This window comes from Uranotaenia lowii, chromosome 3 (assembly GCF_029784155.1).
Source record: "Uranotaenia lowii strain MFRU-FL chromosome 3, ASM2978415v1, whole genome shotgun sequence".
Classification (NCBI taxonomy): domain Eukaryota; kingdom Metazoa; phylum Arthropoda; class Insecta; order Diptera; family Culicidae; genus Uranotaenia; species Uranotaenia lowii.
This window is the reverse complement of record NC_073693.1, coordinates 34,769,295-34,790,790: the sequence shown is the minus strand read 5'-3', so window position 1 is coordinate 34,790,790 and position 21,496 is coordinate 34,769,295. Positions and strand designations below refer to the sequence as shown.

At 33.5% G+C, this 21,496-nt stretch overlaps 1 protein-coding gene across 8 annotated transcripts in view; it reads right to left on the bottom strand.

Moving 5' to 3' along the window:
- The window catches only part of LOC129754458 (AAC-rich mRNA clone AAC11 protein), a 33,737-nt gene extending 17,190 nt beyond the window's left edge, over positions 1–16,547 (bottom strand). Inside the window, exons 1-3 of one of the 8 annotated variants that reach the window (XM_055750550.1) lie at positions 16,338–16,547; positions 15,537–16,158; positions 10,556–11,710 (exon numbers count right to left, since the gene is read on the bottom strand). In XM_055750550.1, the coding sequence (XP_055606525.1) occupies positions 10,556–11,011 (456 nt within the window). In that variant the 5' untranslated portion in view covers positions 11,012–11,710; positions 15,537–16,158; positions 16,338–16,547. The other 7 variants (XM_055750547.1, XM_055750551.1, XM_055750553.1 and 4 more) reach the window with 7 other exon arrangements.
- Between the last annotated feature and the right edge of the window lie 4,949 nt (positions 16,548–21,496).

Here is a 21,496-nt window from a genome sequence, read left to right as displayed (position 1 = left end):
AGTTGAAATCGGGGCTAAACTAATTTTTCGCGGTACTAACACTAGTAGCTTGTACTAGCGAAGTCACGACACTATTTTTCGTCACCTACAAGTCAAACCCTTTCACTAGAGGGGTCGCAAGTTGTAATCGAAGCTAATAGAATTTTTCGCGGTAATAACACTAGTAGCTTGTCTCAGGTCTAATGTCTCATGTTTCAGGTCTAATCTTTCATGGCTCTTGTCTCATACCTCAGGTCTCATGTCTTATGTCTCATGTCTCAGGTCTCAGGTCTCAGGTCTCATATCTCATGTCTCATGCCTCTTGTCTCATGTCTCAGGTCTCAGGTGTCATGTCTTAAGTCTCATGTCTCTGGTCTCATGTCCCATGTCTCAGGTCTCAGGTCTCGTGTTTTATGTCTTAGGCTTCTAGTCTCAGGTCTCAGGTTCCCATGTCTTTGGTCTCATTCTTCAAGTCTCAGGTCTCATGTCTCAGATCTCAGGTCCCTGGACTTAGGTCTCAGGTGTCATGTCTAAAGTCTCAGGTCTCATGTCTCTAGTCTACATTTTCAAGTCCAGGTCTCATGTCTCAAGGCTCAGGTCTCAGGTCTCAGGCCTCAGGTCTTAAGTGTCAGAACTTCAGAGCTGCAGAACTCGAATGGTCTTTTTTTACACGGTTTTCGGGAATTAACACGGTTTTTTTTTTACACGGTTTTCGGGAATTAGCACGGTTTTTTTTACACGGTTTTCGGGAATTAACACGGTTTTTTTTTACACGGTTTTTTTTTACGCGGTACGTATATCAGTGTAAAAAAAAACCTTACTGTACTATAAAATAATTACCTTGATTTTGCAGTTCCTTCCAGCGGCAGCAGCAGTGCCTTTTGAACCTTGTTTTTTTGCTTGGCTTTGCTTTGCTGCTTATACATCAACCATTCGGTTGCATAAGAAAGGCAGACATAGAAGCAATGTGGGTTGGAGTCGCAACTGACTAACGTATTTTTTGTTGTTGTTTTAAATCATCCCTCCGCAATATCGCTAACGCTTGAGGTTGCGCTTATCCGGTGATTTGTCAGGAGATCACTGTGGGTTTGATTAGCGTTCAAGTGAAAGTTTGAACCAGGAATTCGAAAATGAACGCAGCAATTAAAATTACTAAATTACTAACGTTTATGACACTTTGGGACTTTACAAACACTAAAAGGTCCAACGTTTTCATTTTTAACTTTTTAGAAGACCTCAGATCTGTTGAAGGTAGAAATTTCCAAAATATTTAAGGAAATGGCAAAGCACATGATTCCGTACATGTAGGTACATTTAAGCCAATATTTTTGTTTTCAGCTATCTAGGCGAATTGGGATTGGGCCTTCTAAAAATAATAAAGCTTGCTCTTTACTCTTACAAAGATTTCCATAAGAATGACAGCTAATCGGAGTAAAATTGGAGTGAAGGCTATTGCTTTCTCTGTTTAACACATGAGAAATCGTATACCGGGATTGCAAGCGCGCCCATCGTCAATAAAAAAGATTAAAATTTAAAAAAAATAAAAATTTAGAAGCTCAGAAGTTGAAGCAAATGCAAAACACATTACCATTTGTTCGTATCCTCTACATTTCATTACGTAGCTAAATAAAATATCTAAAATGTGTAGTTCAAAATAAAACTCATCACTCTAAGCAACTCAACACTCAACAAAAATTATTTCTGAAATCAGGCCCAGGGAATTGCAACTTACATTGGTTTAAGAGTGAAGGATCAACTTTGTTATCCTTGATCTTTAATTTTACAGTTGTTTACAAAGCATAAAAACTCCAATTGCAGTATTTTTTTGGTTGTTCAAAGTTCAAACCTAATATCTTGCCTATCCATTCCTTCGGCTTAAATTCGGGGGTCATGGCCAAGGTTGCAGAAATCTGTTGCGTGGCAAGAAATGCTCCCGACTCCCGATGCTTATTGGCAATATCGTTAGTTATTTTAGTGAAACCCTTTGAAGATCTTGATTTACTCAGTATAAGCGACGCTTCTTGACCTCAGATTGAGAGGGCGTGCTTAAAGCGTAATGGCTAACTAAGGGATGGTTAAACTACTCGCGCGTCTTTTTTTGCATTGTCTGGGCATTGGGTTTGAGGGAAACCTCAGAAGGAGGGCCGTAGGAAAGTTTTCCTGAAAGCTGGCACGACATGGGCCAGCTCTCTATCCCTGGAACCTTTTTATGAGACGGATGTTGATTAAAAGTGGTAGCTAGAGTCGTAACGGAAGTAGAAAAATCGCCATGGTTTATATTGTCGCCGTAGTAAATGTATGACGAGTTTAAAATCGATAGCCTTCGTAAGAGTATCGAAAGTTGACGGAAGTGAGGTGTTTGGAGACTTACCCCCTGTCCGACTAAAGAGGCAATCCGACGGCCTATGGTTGGACACCCGGAAGACGTAGTTGGAAATTCGTTGGTAAGTAGTCATTGTACTTTATTGATTCTTTCGAGATTTTTGGGATTGAAATGCGCTTGCATTGTTTTTGAAAAGGCCGATCTATATTCCCAACGATATTGCCAATGTACATCTTCCTTTGGTAGAGCGCGAAAACACACACTGAACCTCGAAAATACCCAAACTTGAGAACTTTCCCCGCCTACCCGAATGAAACTCCCTCCCTACAGGTTTGGCTATTTGTGGCATAGCACAAAGTTAAGCTCTTAAAGGAGAACTTATCCCCCAAAATCTGATACCGCAATAAAATGGAAATCAAGAATAAAAAAAATACTGCAGGTACGGGAATAACACCCATACCTGCAGTGGCACTGCGATTACCATCTCAGGATGCTAACCGCTCGACCACCGAGGAATTGTTGAGAGAGGCAGCTAAATCTTCGTATATGCGAGACTTTCTGCGAATGAAGCGGGAATAAAAGTTATCCCCAAAGAAAAAAAAAACAGTTCTCCGCTTTGAACTTAACCCCCAAACCTAAAGTTGCCACGATGGAGGTAATAGAATCAGATTCGCTAGCAACAAACACCCCCCTCCCAAAAAAAAAAAAAACAGTTCTGCACTTAAAGGACAAGTTTGGCGTATTGGCAAGCTGTGATTTTTTCACAATCTTGAGTTGTCAATACTGAACTCGGGTTTGGGGGTGGTAGTTCTCAAGTTTGGGTATTTTTGATTTTCAGTGCATTGTAGCCCATTATGTCATTATATCATTATGTATGTATGTATGTGTGTTGTTAATCCACCATGGGTGCACGGATTCACCGCAGTTTCTGTCTAAGTATGTGCTAGCATGCATTCTTTTTTAGATTATTTAGTTCGACAAATCTCCAATGCCATGCGTACACCATACCCGGACCCCATGGCTTTGTATGAACTGTTATGGAGTGATGGTATTGTGTTGATGTAAGTATATTTTGGAAGAACGAGTCAATCAGGTGGGCTAGTTTATTTACAGGTATTCCGGCATCCGTGTATAAACCTGGCCAGGTGGCAACTGATTGAACATTTCTATCATATAGTCAGTTATAGAATGAAACACTTCTTACATTTCGGCCGCTTTTTGGGATTCGAACCCAAAAGTTTTCTTGCCGATACCGGGAATCCAACCTAGTACGCCTGGCATACCAAAACCAGACTCGCGCTAGACCACATCGGCACTGGCCATTATGTCATTTCATTATATCAATATATCAACATATATTTTTTTTAATTTTTAACTTTGTTTTGGAAAAACATGATAAGTTTTATAATGTTTATTGATTTTTCCCAAGTAAAATGTAAAAAAAGCTCAACTTTTCACGACTTTTCAAAGAAATTTATGCAATTTCCATTCCAGCAGACCATCACAGAGTTTTTGAGTAAAATCACAAAAAGCCAGATTTTTTTTCGCAAAAACACATAACTTTTATCGGCAACCTTTGCGCTGCATAGGAGTAAAAAATATAAATCTCGTTTAGATTATCAAAAAACACATAAAATTTAAATAAGTTTCATGCAGTTTTCCATGTCCGTTTAATTTGGCGTAAAAATTGAAATTTCTATTTCCCCGATTCTAAGGTGATTTAGGTAAGTAAAAAAAGTGGAATTTTGCACAGGTCGGTTTTTTGGGTCAATAAAAAATATATATTGTCGGTATCGAAATGTCCGTACATCCATTGCCATCCTAAGGCACAAACATAATCGCACGTATTTAGCTGGACTACCTTCTTTGAACTTTTACAGTTCGTTAATAGGTCATTCCAAGACCCAAAGGAGAAATTTTTTATTAAGATTCAGACCTTTTTTAGATAGACCTGCGAGAAGCATAGAAAACCGAAAAATCGAATGTTTGGCAGGTCGTTTATTGTGCGGCCTACGGATAATGTGCTAGAGCAGCAATGAAAATTTTTGTCAACGAAAATTGGGAACAGATGATAGTGAATAAAGTGAACCTGTGTTATATATGTTTTTAAATAAAGAAAATAAAGAAAAAAGATTTTAATGTTTTTTTATTATTTAAAATTCCAAATAGGTTCTTCGAAACAACAGAAAATATTTCTTTTAATTAGAGTAAATGGAAAATAATTCAATGAATAAATGCTTGAACATTTGAATCTAAATAACACTTTAGCAAAAAAAGTTAATTTTGAAACTATCGAAACTGTTTTTCAATACAATCATTAAAATTTTAAATGAAAGATTTTTCAAAAAAAAATTTCGGAACAAATGAAAATGTATTTGAACAAAAAAAATTATTCATCTTAAATTCAAAGAAAATTTGTTTTTCCTGCATTTTCCTTTGGAATAAAAAAAAACCTTTATCTGCCTGCATCTCTAAGCCTTTTTTGATACCAAATTTGTGGTCTTAGCTTGTACACAGACAAAAACTTTTTTCAAATTTCACTGATTTTTTATCTCAAACTCCTGGCATCCCTAGACCCCATTTTTCGTAAAAAAAAAAAACTTCAGCCGCACACAGTCATAACTTTAAAGCGGTTAATGTTACAGTTATGACTTCTTTAGCAAAGTTGCTAGAATTGGTACAAGCTTAAAACTTTTCTCAGGCAATATAGCTCTAAAATGGATAATAAAAAAGTTAGTTTTTCTTACTCACTACTAGGTGGATTAATCAATTTTTCAAAAAAAAAAACTAATTTTTAAGCCCTTGTGATTTTGGTCATTTGTCTCGAAGACACTATAGGTCTAAAACGTAAAGTTTCAGCAGAAAATAGTTTTGATCGCCTTTTTCATATTTCACCCCTGTGGGCGGCGGTCAAATATTTTTCCAATATGGCTGAACTTGACGATTCGGCATATGAGGTTACCTTATTCAAGAGACCTTGATCACGATCCAGGCTGCCAGGTGGTTTTGTCAAAAATCAGGACGTCATCAAGAAAAATCAAGATTTTTCAGGGCACCACAAATTCAGCTTAAATTGCATGAATAAAGGCGAAATACAAGTACTGTACCTTAATTTATGCACTGAAGCGATTTATCAGGACATCTGGCATCTCTGATCACGATTGATTTATGTGTTAGCTTCGTAACTTTGGACGATAGGCGCCGCTCACTTCAATTTCATTACATTCTCACTTAAAATTCACTTGACAAGTCACTTAATTGTCAATTTCACTTGACTGGTCAATCAAAATTAAAATTAATGTACGGGTAGTGAATTTCAGCTATGTTGTGAAAGGTTGCCAGAGCCTGAGAAAAATATCCTGTGAATCGGGTAACATGTCTTAGTGCAACTATTCGTTCAATTGAGTGACCAAAATAGGAATCGACAGATGTTGTCACTTAAGTGAAATTTACTCCAGATGTCACTCACATTTAAAGTGAACATTATTTTCAGTGTACTAGTAGCGGGAAATGGAAGATCATTCCAGATCCCATTTTGCGACTCTTTCAGCTAATGGGTCAAGTCAAATATTACTTTTCGCGTGAGCTTTCATTACGTCGTATGAAACAAAATGTAAAGAAACAGTTTTATTACAAAAAATGATATAAACTAGTCGCAACGTCTTTCCATTTAAAGAATGTTTATAGTCTTGACAACATATTCTATATGTGAGATACAAATTTTAATGTTTTTTTGACAACTTTTGCAGCAGTTTTCTGTGAATTCTTAAGATGTTTCATACGAAGTAATGAAAGCTCACGCGAGACTTGCAAATAACGAAAATTGATGTTAGAAGCCCTGAACCTGAAAAGTTTGACAAAAAATGCCCTGTAAGAAAAATGGTCCTGTTTAGCCCGATTTTATCGTAGAAATTGCGTGTTTTATTTTTAAAGTTGGGTGGCATTTCCTAACTGGGATAGCATTTCTTCAAACCGATCGATGCGCACTCTGGAATCGACATTGCGTACTGTTGGAAAAATTATCCAGTCAGTATGGTCAGTGTTAGAAGTTTGTTGGTAAAAGCATACAAGCTTCTAGAAAGTTTATTTTTCGTGTTTATTTATTTATTGGTCACTGTCTACGGCAATTTAATGTCATACAGACTGATAACTTAATCTTATCTTAAAACTATCCTTACTTACATTGAAATCAAAATATACATACACTTGGTTGAACTTTTTTTTCGATTATAGTCGTTATACCAACTTTGTGTCTTTTGAGACTTTATATCAACGATGCAGTTGGCGGAAAGTTATTGAAAAAACTATGCGGTGCAACTGTGTTCGATATTCACTATTGGGCTCGAAATCAAGACCATTGGCTCGGGAGGCAACGCTTTGCCAACTAAGCTAGAATCACAAGCCCCTAATTTTTGACTAAATCGGTGCCTTGAGAAGCCCCAAGATCGATGTGAGAGGCCCTAAGTAAACTCAAGTCATGTCATAACACTTAAGAGTTTGCAGTTTATAGTCATAAATCTACTGCTCTCATACCTAAACTAGAATTTTTTTTGCTTTATTAGTGACTCTTTACACCTATGAGACTATTCGTGTGAACTAGAACTTTCTTTTTCACGGAATGTTAAGTATTTTTTAAGATTTTTTTTGTCATTTTTGTTATTTTTGTAAATTTTGTCATTTGTAACAGTTTTTGTTTTTTTTTTGTTTCTGTCATTTTGGTCATTACTTCCAATTTCATCAATATTTGTCATTATTGGCTAATTTTGTCATTTTTGTACCTTTCGTCATTTATGTAATTTTTGTTAAATTTTAAATATTAATCGTTTTTGATTTTTTTGTTGATTTTCACTTTGTACTGGTACATTGCTAACATCAATTTTTTCGTCATCTTCAAGCCAAGTCCTTTCCCCCAAGTGGTCGCAAGATATAATCGGAGTCGAAAGTTTCTGAGAATTAATGCAGATTTTGATGTTTCCCGGCTTATATTTCTTCGTGGTACATGATGCAAAAAATGAAAAAAAAAAACAAAATCAACAAAAATAACCAAATTGACAATATAAGAAAAGTGTCAAAAATCAACAAAAAAGTCAAAAACGATTAATATCAGAAAATTAACAAAAATTACATAAATGACGAAAGGTACAAAAATGACAAAATTAGCCAATAATGACAAAAATTAATTAAATTGGAAGTAATGACCTAAACGACAGAAACAAAAAAAAAACAAAAACTGTTACAAATGATAAAATTTACAAAAATAGCAAAAAATGACAAAAAAAATCTCAAAAAATACTTCATATTCCGTAAAAAGAAAAAAAGACAAAAAAAAACAAAAATTGACAAAAAGAAACCTCGAGTATGCAACATTGTTCTTGTTTCTGTTCTGACTCGGCTGCTTCGAAAATTTATCCCTTGGATCCGAAGGTTAAGAAGTTGTTTAAAAAAATGAGATTTAAAAAGCCGGTTAACTGTTAATCGAGCATATAAAACTGCAATTTTATTGGAGATTTGCAACTATTACTTCAGTTTTAATTAGCTTCCTATAGAGTTGATTACTGGCGCAGAAGCGTACAATAAAATGAAAATTCAAAGCAAAGCGGGAAAAGGAAAAATATTGAGGATTGTTTTAAATTGAAAATAAAAAAAATAGTGAAAATGATAAAAACTGAAAAAAAAACAAAAATGACAAAAAAATAAAAAATAAAAAACACTAAAAAAATCGAGTAGTATCTTGAGAATTGAGGATGTCAGGATATCCTCAAGAAGTATAAAACTGGAGAAAACAGCACAAAAATGAGAAATTTAGAAAACGGAAAGATTTAATAAGAAAGTCGAGAAGCAGAAAATATGAAAGTTCTCAATGTGTCGAAAATTTTAGAAGTTAAAAAAGTGGAAAAGTCTTTTACTTGAGAAGTGAAAAAGGAGTGAAGAAAAAGTTCCAAACTCTGAGAAAATCCAAAAAATCATGCTTCGGAAAAAGACGTTAGATCAGCTAACAAACTCTCAAAACAAGTTTCACTAAGTGCCTGAGAAAGGTGAAGTTAGAAACTATATGTCACGAACAAGGATTTATTTTTTTTGAATTTTTTTTGAAATGGTGAAAAAATCGTACTTTTGAACAAATTGTTTCAGTCACAGAAGAGAAATTTTGAAAAGTGGATTGGAATTCTTCAGTTTTTAGTGTCTTTGTCTTTGAAAGGTCAGTTCTATGAAACTCTTGTAATACTTAGGAAAAAAATAAATAAAAGAAGATGACAATATTGAATGACAGATGATTTTATTGATTGAAAACATCCAACATACAAAAAATATCACACAACATTCAAACTCCAGCCCAGGCTTGCGAAGAATTTCTGAATTTTCTCATCTAATTAGTTAACCAATTAAAAACCATAAGCAGAGCACACATGTGGCATACAAACTGGAATCACAGTTGGAACAATACGAGATATAAATGTAAACCAACAGATTCATCCAAACAATCCTCCCTCGATCAGCCACCACAAACAACAGAAGCTACTAGGAGGGGAAAAAACAACAGTTGATGATATTCTTTGCTCGTTTTGGAACCCAACCATCAACCAGTCATTATCATCTGCTTATTTAGTTACTGGGGTGCCTCGTTAAGCGGTAGCTTTGAATATACGTTTGTAAAATGTGGAAACTTTTTGCAAAACTGTTTTTATTTTCGTCGAACATTTTAGTAGAAAGAAGTAAGTAGGAATCATCGTCATTAGCTTCGCTGTGAGAACCAAGAAAGGGAAGATGAGTTAGGTGGTGGTGGCAACTGTATTTTGTTTTTCTTGCTACTGTGCTTAACGTGCTAGAAAACCATGAAATGCGATACACTATAAACTGCTGCCCGTTCAGCCTTCCCCGGTTTGTACCCGGGTGGGTGGGTTCCAAAAATGCTCCAACTATGTTATTATTATAGGGGGAGGTTTCGATTGGCTGTCGACATAAACCTACATTGAGAGGTACCGAGTGCCGAAATCCACATGCGATAGCTATCAGCTGATAGCTTTTTCTCTGCACGTACCCAGCTAGATACATACATCAGCAGACCACATGTCAGAGGACTTAATTTTAAACTGGTGATGCGACATATTGATTGGGGTGGTCTCGTAGATGGGATGAACCATGACCCTGGACCCCCAAAATAAGCATGGTTTTCGGTGATATTAGATTTGGCTTTTGATAAGCTTTTAGTTTGTGGGGGTTATGGTTTTCCATGTGACATGTTTTTTTTAAACCTATGACCAGGCTTCCGAAAAGTACAGCTTTGCTATGACAGCTTTTTTCTTGCCAAACAAACTGTCTCGGTTTTCCTTACCACTCGGTTCGCTGCTGTACCGTCGGTAACGAATCGTAATGCTTCGGCTACATCGCACACGTGCGAGAACCCAGGCTGTATCTGAACAATCTGCTCAAAGCATGCGTTGCTGAAAGTGTTGTGCTTTAAGCTGTAGCGAACCCAACCGACAGTTCGGTTTTCATCCCTTCATGCCTCCTGTTTCGAAAATAATATCATCCTAACTGTCGGCTGCAGGGTGTGACAGTTTTTGCAGGACTGTCACGGGTGACTGTAGTGCCCATACCGTACCCATGCCCGAACGTATGCGCTGCTGCTCGGATCGAATAGATCGAACGAGCCATATATTCACACCGAGCAGCAGCATACGACCGCGTTGAAACGCGACGTGTGGTGCCGGTGCAGGTTAGGCGGAAAGGGGTGGGGAGGGTGATTGGGGTGATCACCACCCGCAGTAGCTTCAAGGAAAAGGAAAATACATTCGTTAGAAATTAACTCGGCCCGAGCGAATCTCGGCTACAGTCGGACGGAGTGAGTAGTACTGTCATGCGAAATTCAACGCATTGAAAACTGTCACGAAGATTTTCCCAAAACTGTCACGAAGCTTAAAAAACTTTTATGCCCACGAACAAACTCTCGCATGAGGTAAAACAAGCCATCGCTGTACATCGCCCGACCGCTCCTTTTAAAACTGTCGGGGAAGAAATATTTGGGAAGCTTTCATCGAGGTGCATGTGCGACATTCGCAAGAATACTGTCGTTCGCCAGTACTTTTCGGAAGCCTGCCTATGACATTCTAAAACTCTCATGTTTGTATATTTTTGCCTCAAAAATATAATACTGTCAACAATTTTTTTTTATAATGAATTATTTTAAAAGAATCTTCCTTTTTCTTAGTAAGAGCTTAACGTAATAGAACGATTGAAACAAAGTCCACCTACCTTGCCGACCTTCATGCCGCCATACAGCGGTATCGGTGCGTCCGGGTTGTCCGGGTTGGCGATCCGAGTCCAGCTCAGAACGTTGATGAACACCTCCTTGCCGTCGATGGTTTTCTCCCGGATGCACATGTGCGGCTGCGGTGGATTTTTGAAAGTTCGCGATGCCCGGGACCGCCGATGGGAAAAGTTATTTGGAATGCCATCGATTGTGAGGTCCTGTTGCTGTTGCTGCTGTTGATGGTTTTGAGGTGATGAAGGTTGTTGTTGTTGCTGTCCAGGTGGCCGACCGCCACCCATTCCCAGGGGTGGTCCCGAGCCAGGACTACCCGGTGGGAACTGATAATCACTGGACCCATTGCTGTAGCCTTGTGTCGGGCTCGAAGCGTACGGGAAGTCATGCTGTGGCAAATCGCGCTGCTGCTGCTGTGTGGAAGTGGGGAATTCTGGAGAGTTCATTGTTAGCTCCGGTTATCCTGCCGATTTCCTGAGGACGTTTTCGTTTCGTCAAACGATTACTGGCTACGATGAATGGAAGGCCTGTTGCTTGTTTATGTTTTTCGCTTTTTTTGTTACGCTGGCTAGGGTGTGGTGGTCCGGAAGCCACCTGAGAATGTTCCACACCTTTTATCACAACACTACTGATGGAGACATTAGGGCACTGTTGCTGATTAAAGTGGGGTGGGTGGGAAATGGGAAAATGCCCTGCCAAACAAAGCAGAAGGGGTTTGTCATATAGGTACGGAACGAAGACGAACGACGACAACGACGACGTCTGCCTTTCTTTGCTTGTTGTCTCGCCACAAACGTAACTGTGATCCTTTTGTGCACTTCCCAGACTCTCCCTTCGAGATCCTGACAAAAGAGGACTCCCTTCCTTTCCCGTCTGTTGACCCTCTAGAACACCGAAACACACCCCGTCGCTCTTATCACACGTTTTTCACTGATTCTCGCAGCACATCACCACACCAAATGCTTTGTGCCGAAGCTTTTTCTTCTCGATAGATCCACTGTAAGCATCAGTTTCAGCTCCTGCCCCTTCTTCGCAGTTAGATGGGGTCACAACAGACTTCCACCAGCAACCCTGGTCGTCCTCCTGGTATCACTTTGCTATTTTTGCGTTCTTCACTTCCTCTCCTCCTCTCATTGAAGGTCCATCTGAAGAAAGACGAAAGCCACGCTGTAGTAAGGGTGTGCGAAATTAGCCACGTTCTATCTAATTTGTTATGAATCTCATTTAATATTAAGAATTGATGGTATGTTGGACCTCAAAAGTCGTTTGAATCCTTATCTTAAACGAAGAAATTAACTCATAATCCATACTGAATTTGATTTGAAGGAACATTTCAGACAAGTTTGATTTGTTTGTTAATTTCTAAATTGAATCTACGTTACATTCTACATTATTGAAAGTTTAAATCAGAGATCCTATTCAGATTACAAAGCACATTAGGAATTAAATATTTTCAAAACCTTCTTTCAGACTTTAGATTTAGAAATATCAAAAATCTTTTCTCTAAATTTTAAATTCCTTTGCTATCATTCAGAACTCCAAATGCATTTCCTCAATACCTATTATCTGATTTTGTTCAATATTACGAATTATATCCTTACGATTCTTACACTCTTCCCTCATAGAACCTTAAAAATATCTGGTTTAGAATCCAGATTTTGAATCCAGCAGAAAATTTAAGGCAAACCCAAAAAATCCTTAACAAAAGGTATTTCAGTTCAAAATTCATCTTCAGAAACTAAATAAATTCAGATATAGATACATAAACCACATTTATTGGCATGGATTTAAAGTTAAAAATTCATTGATTGAAGATTCACATTTGGATTTTAGATTATGTAAATACAAGTTAGAATTTAGAATGTACGTAAAGTTTTCAAATATGATAGCTAAAATTTCATTTTAAAACTAAGAATTCCATGGGTTCAGTCAAAGTATTAAACATAACATTCAAATTCAGATTCAGTTTTAGAAAAATAAATTCAGACATTAGATACATAAACTAAAATTTATTGGCAAGGATTTTTAGCTCAGAAATCTGAATACTGATTGAGAATTGAAATTTTGGGTTATAAATTAAAATTCAGAATTAAGATAATTCTCAGAAAAACAAAAAAAGTTAAATCCAGGGTTTTGGATATAGATTTTAGATTTTGGGTTAAAATTCAGCATAGAGATTCAAGAGTCAAAGCTCAGATTCAGATAAAGATTGTAGTTTTCGATTTCAGATACAATTTTCATATTCAGATTTGTATTCTGAAATTCAGATTTCAGTTTTAGATTTCGATTTGGATTTAAGACTCAGATTAGAGACTAAGATTTGAAATTCAAATTTCAAAATTCAGATATCAGAATCAGATATCAGATTCAGAATTAAGATCTAGATATCAGATTCAGTTACAAAATAACAAATCCGACTCAGATTTTTGATTGCCTATTTTCTGGTTTTTCAATTTCGACAATTCAGACAATTTCTAAAATTTGCTTCATTTTATGAACTTTAACATTCTAGATTATTTTTCAAAATTTCGGTAATTTTATCTATTTTGGCAAATTCGAGATTCAGATTTTATTTCAAATTTGAATTGCAGAATTGCAGTTCAGATTTGGACTTCAAACTTCAGATTCAAATTTCGGAAATTTCAGATTCAGATTTTTTATTGAGATTTAAGATTTCAGATTCAGACTTCCGATTTTATAATGAGATTGCTGGCTTCATATTCAAATTTTAAACTGAGATTTCAGCTTCAAAATTTCTAATTAAGATTCTAGATTTAAATTTAGGATTCAGATTTCAGATTAAAATGTTTGATTTAGAAAGATTCGCATTCAAATCTGACATCGGAATTCAAATTTGAAATTTGGAATTACGATTTAGATCTCATATTCGATTGTATACCGATTGGCATAAAGTCATTTGGCATAAAGCCGTTTGGCATAAAAGTCGTTTGGCATAAAGCCGTTTGGCATAATGGCCATTTGGCATAATGGTCGTTTGGCATAATGGACGTTTGGCATAATGGACGTTTGGCATAATGGTCATTTGGCATAATGGCCGTTTGGCATAATTGGCATAAAATGATGGATCAAAATTTCGAGGAAGCCTCCTCACGCTTCTCGTTCGAACTAAAATGAAGGGCTAGAGGATTGTCCCTAGCTTTGGGTAAACCTAGAAACACGGGGCCTTCCTAGGGATTTGATTAAACCTAGAAAATCGGTAAGTTGAAAAAAACTTATGTATTTTAATTTTTAGCAACATTTTATGTTACCTTATGAATGTAGATATATTTTTATGCCAAACGGCCATTATGCCAAACAGCCATTATGCCAAATGACCATTATGCCAAACGGCCATTAAGCCAAACGACCATTATGCCAAATGACCATTATGCCAAATGATTTTATGCCAAACGACTTTTATGCCAAACGACGTTATGCCAAACGGCTTTATGTCAAATGACTTTAGGCCAAACGGCGTAGGACCCTCATATTCTGCTGTTGGATTCAGATTCCGGACTCAGGTTCCAGGTCCAAACTCAAATTTAGGATCCAGATTCAGATTTAAGATCCAGATTCAGATTTGAGATTTAGATTTTGGATTCTAGATTTCAAATGATTTCAGAATCAGAATCAGATTTAGATTTCAGATTCAGATTTCCAATTCATATTAGATTTTGACAAAATTTTAAAATTAAATTTTATCAATTGATCGACTTTGACTATTTGGATTATTTTACAAAATTTGGGTAGTTTGATCAATTTTGGAAAATTTGAAATTCAGATTTTTTATTTTAAATTTGAATTAAGATTTCAATTCAACTTCACGTATAGAAAAAAATGAAATTCAAATGTAGATTTCAGATTTAGAATTCACATTTTATTTCAAATTTCAGATTCAATTTTCGGAAACTTTAAATTCAAGTTTAGATTCATATTTCAGACTTGGACTTAACATTTTACATATATTACAGACTCTAGTTTCATATTCAAATTTTTAATTCAGATTTCAGGTTCAAGTTTTCTGATTCGAGAATAGATTTAGATTTCAGATTAAGTTGTTTGATTTAGAAAGATTCGCATTCAAAATTTGAAATCGGAATTCAAATTTGAAATTTAGAATTACGATTTAGATTCCATATTCTGATTTTGGGTTCAGATTTCGGACTCAGGTTTCAGATTTAAAATCTAGGTTCAGATTAGAGGTTTAGATTCAGATTTGAGATTTAGATTTTGGATTCTAGATTTCAAATTATGATTTCAGATTCAGAATCAGATTTAGATTTCAGATTCAGATTTTCGATTCATATTAGATTTGGACAATTTCTAAAATTTAATTTTATCAATTGATCGACTTTGACAATTTGGATTTTTCAACCAAATTTTAGTAATTTGATCAATTTTGGGAAATTCGAGATCCAGATTTTTTTTCAAATTTGAATTACAGTTTAGATTATGACTTCAGTTTTAGCTTTTATGTTTAAGATATCAATTCAAATTCACGTATGAAAAAAAATTGAAATTCAAATGTAGATTTCAGATTTAGAATTTACATTTTATTTCAAATTTCAGATTCATATTTTAAAAATTTGAAATTCAGATTTTTATTCAGATTTGGATTCATATTTCAGACTTAGACTTCAGATTATATATTTTAAACTCTAGTTTCACATTTAAATTTTAAATTCAGATTTCAGTTTCAAATTTTCTGATTCAGATAATAGATTTAGATTTAAGATTCAGATTTCAGATTAAGATGTTTGATTTAGAAAGATTCGCATTTAAAATTAGAAATCGGAATTGCGATAAACTTAATGGTAATTTTGGGGATTTTAGGGACATTCAAAACGTCTCCCATTAATCGACTAATCAATTAACGTGTAGGTATGTTAAATCTGGAATTAAAAGTGTCCCATTACAACAGGCAGCCGATAGTGGCAAATCTCTAATTTGATTAAGGCCCATTTCGCGCACCCTTAATTTCCCACACCCTTTCGCAGGAGGGTTTTCTTCGTTTTCTTGTTACCAACAACACACGGATCACACTCGTCGACTTGCGCTAGTTTCTGCCGTCTCGAGACTAGAAGAACCTTTTTTTCTGCTAGTCCCTCATCTTGTCGTGGGACAGAAAGAACATCTTGGAATGTTGTTGTACTTGTTGTTTTTCCTGCAACGATGACGACGGGTCCGGTCCGATCGAAGATAGCAGCTTCACGTTCACACGTCATCCCCAAACAAACAAAACAGGAGCCATTATTCGTCGTTTAAATCCGATTGCACCTTGCTGCATGGGTAAATGCAATTAAAACTGCATCCGATCGAATCGGTTTGAATGAAACGCCCCCTTCTCCCGGTTTGATGTTTGACTGTGCGGTCATAAAACAAACCAGACCTGGATTGGATTCTATTTTGGGGCCATTGTTGTTTATTCGTCGTGGTGTTTTTGTTTGGTCCGATTCTGGACTGGCCGATGACAACTCTGTATTGACGAATGATGATGGCGGACGACCATCAGCGGAACAGGACTTAAATTTTCCCTTCCGAGCCCGTCAATCAAAATGTTTCCAACACATCTCGCACGATCATCACACAAGAACTAGAGCAAACAAAAAATGGTTATCCAACCCGTAAGAATTTTTCTTCGCAGCACCAACTTTTCCACTGGAGAAAAAAAACATTGAACATCCGAAGAAAAGTTGACGTTTTTTTCTTCCCCTGCGCTGCGGTAGGACAAATTCGTTATCTTCTTTTTGTGAATAAAACACCAATGCCTACTTTGCGTTTCCGTTGCCCGTCCGCTGCGCGAGATTCGACGATTATTTCGCGTTGAATAGAATCAATCCATTCAAACTCGGTCCGACGAAATCCGAAAACTGAATGCAAGAAAAATTGGACGATGGCGAAAGATGGGAGATGATGGAAAAACTATACCACCTCAACTCAACTCAACAACCAGACCAGCCAGCCAGTCCAGTGCCAGTCTCTTCTTGTTTTATGTTGGTGTGTTGTCAATTTTCCCCCCAATCACACCACACATACGCGGCCATCATCATGCTGCAGCCAGCCACCCACCCCTTCCATCGAGGAATCAAGGAGCAGCAAACAAAGGATTGTCGTTATTGCTATTGAAAAATTTCAAAATGACTCAATTTTTTTTTTCAAAAGTTGTAAACCTATTGCTTTATAACTGAATCTTATTGGAGAACACAATTTTTTATGTTATTATTATTTAAAATTTACGAGCTTTTGAAAATTTGCTCCCCTTTTTATGAAAAGGGATCGAGGTGAAATTCGAATGGGGCAAGTTGGACCTTTTTGGTCTTAGCCGTCTTAGGACAACCACAAATTAAAAAAAAAAAAAAATTCGAATGGAGCATAAAAAAGATGATACAAATACACCTGAGAAAGGTGTCGCAGCATAAAAACATCATGGGAGAACCCCTCGGCTGATCGTTTTGTCAAACTCAAATCTGACAGTGACAGCAAAACGATATAATCCGGGATGCCAGCGCCGTCAAAACAATACCATTTCAATAAACGGAGGTTACACTGAAAGATAAAATCGTTCAAATAGTAAAACAAGAACATCCATGAAAAAAAACTTAATTAAAAAGTATCAATTTTTATTTTAATGAATAAAACAAAACAATCGCAGTGATATCACAGAAAATAAGGAGATATTTTCTTTGAAAATATCACTTTAATTGAATTCTATTTGAGTTTTAATCGAATTTTGATAAACTATGAAATAATAATAAATATCCAATTCATTTTTTTTTGTCATTTAGTCAATTTTAAGAATTAAGAAAATTTGAAAATTTTCTCAATTTTGCCCATATTGTCAATTTGAAAATACTGTCAATTTAGTTAATTTAGTCAATATTGTCAATTTTGTCAATTTTGTCATATTTGTCAATTTTATCAATTTTGTCAATTATGTCAATTTGGTCAATTTTGTCAATTTTGTCATTTTTGTAATTTTTGTCATTTATGTCATTTTTTTCTTTTTTGTCATTTTTGTTATTTTTGTCATTTTTGTCGTTTTTGTCATTTTTGTCATTTTTGTCATTTTTGTCATTTTTGTCATTTTTGTCATTTTTGTCATTTTTGTCATTTTTGTCATTTCTGTCATTTTTGTCATTTTTGTCATTTTTGTCATTTTTGTCATTTTTGTCATTTTTGTCATTTTTGTCATTTTTGTCATTTTTGTCATTTTTGTCATTTTTGTCATTTTTGTCATTTTTGTCATTTTTGTCATTTTTGTCATTTTTGTCATTTTTGTCATTTTTGTCATTTTTGTCATTTTTGTCATTTTTGTCATTTTTGTCATTTTTGTCATTTTTGTCATTTTTGTCATTTTTGTCATTTTTGTCATTTTTGTCATTTTTGTCATTTTTGTCATTTTTGTCATTTTTGTCATTTTTGTCATTTTTGTCATTTTTGTCATTTTTGTCATTTTTGTCATTTTTGTCATTTTTGTCATTTTTGTCATTTTTGTCATTTTTGTCATTTTTGTCATTTTTGTCATTTTTGTCATTTTTGTCATTTTTGTCATTTTTGTCATTTTTGTCATTTTTGTCATTTTTGTCATTTTTGTCATTTTTGTCATTTTTGTCATTTTTGTCATTTTTGTCATTTTTGTCATTTTTGTCATTTTTGTCACTTTTGTCATTTTTGTCATTTTTGTCATTTTTGTCATTTTTGTCATTTTTGTCATTTTTGTCATTTTTGTCATTTTTGTCATTTTTGTCATTTTTGTCATTTTTGTCATTTTTGTCATTTTTGTCATTTTTGTCATTTTTGTCATTTTTGTCAATTTTGTCAATTTTGTCAAATTAGTCAATTTTGTCAATTTTGTAAATTTTGTTAATTTTGTCAATTTTGCCAATTTTGTCAATTTTGTCAATTTTGGCAATTTCGTCAATTTTGACAAATTTGTCAATTTTGCCCATTTAGTCAATTTTGTCAATTTTGTCAATTTTGTCAATTTTGTCAATTTTGTCAATTTTGTCAATTTTGTTAATTTTGTCAATTTTGTCAATTTTGTCAATTTTGTCAATTTTGTCAATTTTGTCAATTTTGTCAAATTAGTCAATTTTGTCAATTTTGTAAATTTTGTTAATTTTGTCAATTTTGCCAATTTTGTCAATTTTGTCAATTTTGGCAATTTCGTCAATTTTGACAAATTTGTCAATTTTTCCCATTTAGTCAATTTTGTCAATTTTGTCAATTTTGTCAATTTTGTCAATTTTGTCAATTTTGTCAATTTTGTCAATTTTGTCAATTTTGTCAATTTTGTCAATTTTGTCAATTTTGTCAATTTTGTCAATTTTGTCAATTTTGTCAATTTTGTCAATTTTGTCAATTTTGTCAATTTTGTCAATTTTGTCAATTTTGTCAATTTTGTCAATTTTGTCAATTTTGTCAATTTTGTCAATTTTGTCAATTTTGTCAATTTTGTCAATTATGTTAATTTTGTCAATTTTGTTAATTTAGTCAATTTTAACAATTTTGTCAATTTTGGCAATTTCGTCAATTTCGTCAATTTTGTCAAATTTGTCAATTTTGCCCATTTAGTCAATTTTGTCAATTTAGTCAATTTTGTCAATTTTGTCAATTTTGTCAATTTTGTCAATTTTGTCAATTTTGTCAATTTTGTCAATTTTGTCAATTTTGTCAATTTTGTCAATTTTGTCAATTTTGTCAATTTTGTCAATTTTGTCAATTTTGTCAATTTTGTCAATTTTGTCAATTTTGTCAATTTTGTCAATTTTGTCAATTTTGTCAATTTAGTCGATTTTGTCAATTTTGTCAATTTTGTCAATTTTGTCAATTTTGTCAATTTTGTCAATTTTGTCAATTTTGTCAATTTTGTCAATTTTGTCAATTTTGTCAATTTTGTCAATTTTGTCAATTTTGTCAATTTTGTCAATTTTGTCAATTTTGTCAATTTTGTCAATTTTGTCAATTTTGTCAATTTTGTCAAATTAGTCAATTTTGTCAATTTTGTAAATTTTGTTAATTTTGTCAATTTTGCCAATTTTGTCAATTTTGTCAATTTTGGCAATTTCGTCAATTTTGACAAATTTGTCAATTTTGCCCATTTAGTCAATTTTGTCAATTTTGTCAATTTTGTCAATTTTGTCAATTTTGTCAATTTTGTCAATTTTGTCATTTTTGTCAATTTTGTCAATTTTGTCAATTTTGTCAATTTTGTCAATTTTGTCAATTTTGTCAATTTTGTCAATTTTGTCAATTTTGTCAATTTTGTCAATTTTGTCAATTTTGTCAATTTTGTCAATTTTGTCAATTTTGTCAATTTTGTCAATTTTGTCAATTTTGTCAATTTTGTCAATTTTGTCAATTTTGTCAATTATGTTAATTTTGTCAATTTTGTTAATTTAGTCAATTGTAACAATTTTGTCAATTTTGGCAATTTCGTCAATTTCGTCAATTTTGTCAATTTTGTCAAATTTGTCAATTTTGTCAATTTTGTCAATTTTGTCAATTTTGTCAATTTTGTCAATTTTGTCAATTTTGTCAATTTTGTCAATTTTGTCAATTTTGTCAATTTTGTCAATTTTGTCAATTTTGTTAATTTTGTCAATTTTGTCAATTTTGTCAATTTTGTCAATTTTGTCAATTTTGTCAATTTTGTCAATTTTGTCAATTTTGTCAATTTTGTCAATTTTGTCAATTTTGTCAATTTTGTCAATTTTGTCAATTTTGTCAATTTTGTCAATTTTGTCAATTTTGTCAATTTTGTCAATATTGTCAATTTTGTCAATTTTGTCAATTTTGTCAATTTTGTCAATTTTGTCAATTTTGTCAATTTTGTCAATTTTGTCAATTTTGTCAATTTTGTCAATTTTGTCAATTTTGTCAATTTTGTTAATTTTGTCAATTTTGTCAATTTTGTCAATTTTGTCAATTTTGTCAATTTTGTCAATTTTGTCAATTTTGTCAATTTTGTCAATTTTGTCAATTTTGTCAATTTTGTCAATTTTGTCAATTTTGTCAATTTTGTCAATTTTGTCAATTTTGTCAATTTTGTCAATTTTGTCAATTTTGTCAATTTTGTCATTTTTGTCAATTTTGTCAATTTTGTCAATTTTGTCATTTTGTCAATTTTGTCAATTTTGTCAATTTTGTCAATTTTGTCAATTTTGTCAATTTTGTCAATTTTGTCAATTTTGTCAATTTTGTCAATTTTGTCAATTTTGTCAATTTTGTCAATTTTGTCAATTTTTTCAATTTTTTCAATTTTGTCAATTTTGTCAATTTTATAATTTTTGTTAATTTTGTCAATTTTGTCAATTTTGTCAATTTTGTCAATTTTGTCAATTTTGTCAATTTTGTTAATTTTGTCAATTTTGTCAATTTTGTCAAGTTTGTCAATTTTGTCAATTTTGTCAATTTTGTCAATTTTGTCAATTTTGTCAATTTTGTCAATTTGGTCAATTTTGTCAATTTTGTCAATTTTGTCAATTTTGTCAATTTTGTCAATTTTGTCAATTTTGTCAATTTTGTCAATTTTGTCAATTTTGTCAATTTTGTCAATTTTGTCACTTTTGTTATTTTTGTTATTTTTGTCGTTTTTGTCATTTTTGTCATTTTTGTCATTTTTGTCATTTTTGTCATTTTTGTCATTTTTGTCATTTTTGTCATTTTTGTCATTTTTGTCATTTTTGTCATTTTTGTCATTTTTGTCATTTTTGTCATTTTTGTCATTTTTGTCATTTTTGTCATTTTTGTCATTTTTGTCATTTTTGTCATTTTTGTCATTTTTGTCATTTTTGTCATTTTTGTCATTTTTGTCATTTTTGTCATTTTTGTCATTTTTGTCATTTTTGTCATTTTTGTCATTTTTGTCATTTTTGTCATTTTTGTCATTTTTGTCATTTTTGTCATTTTTGTCATTTTTGTCATTTTTG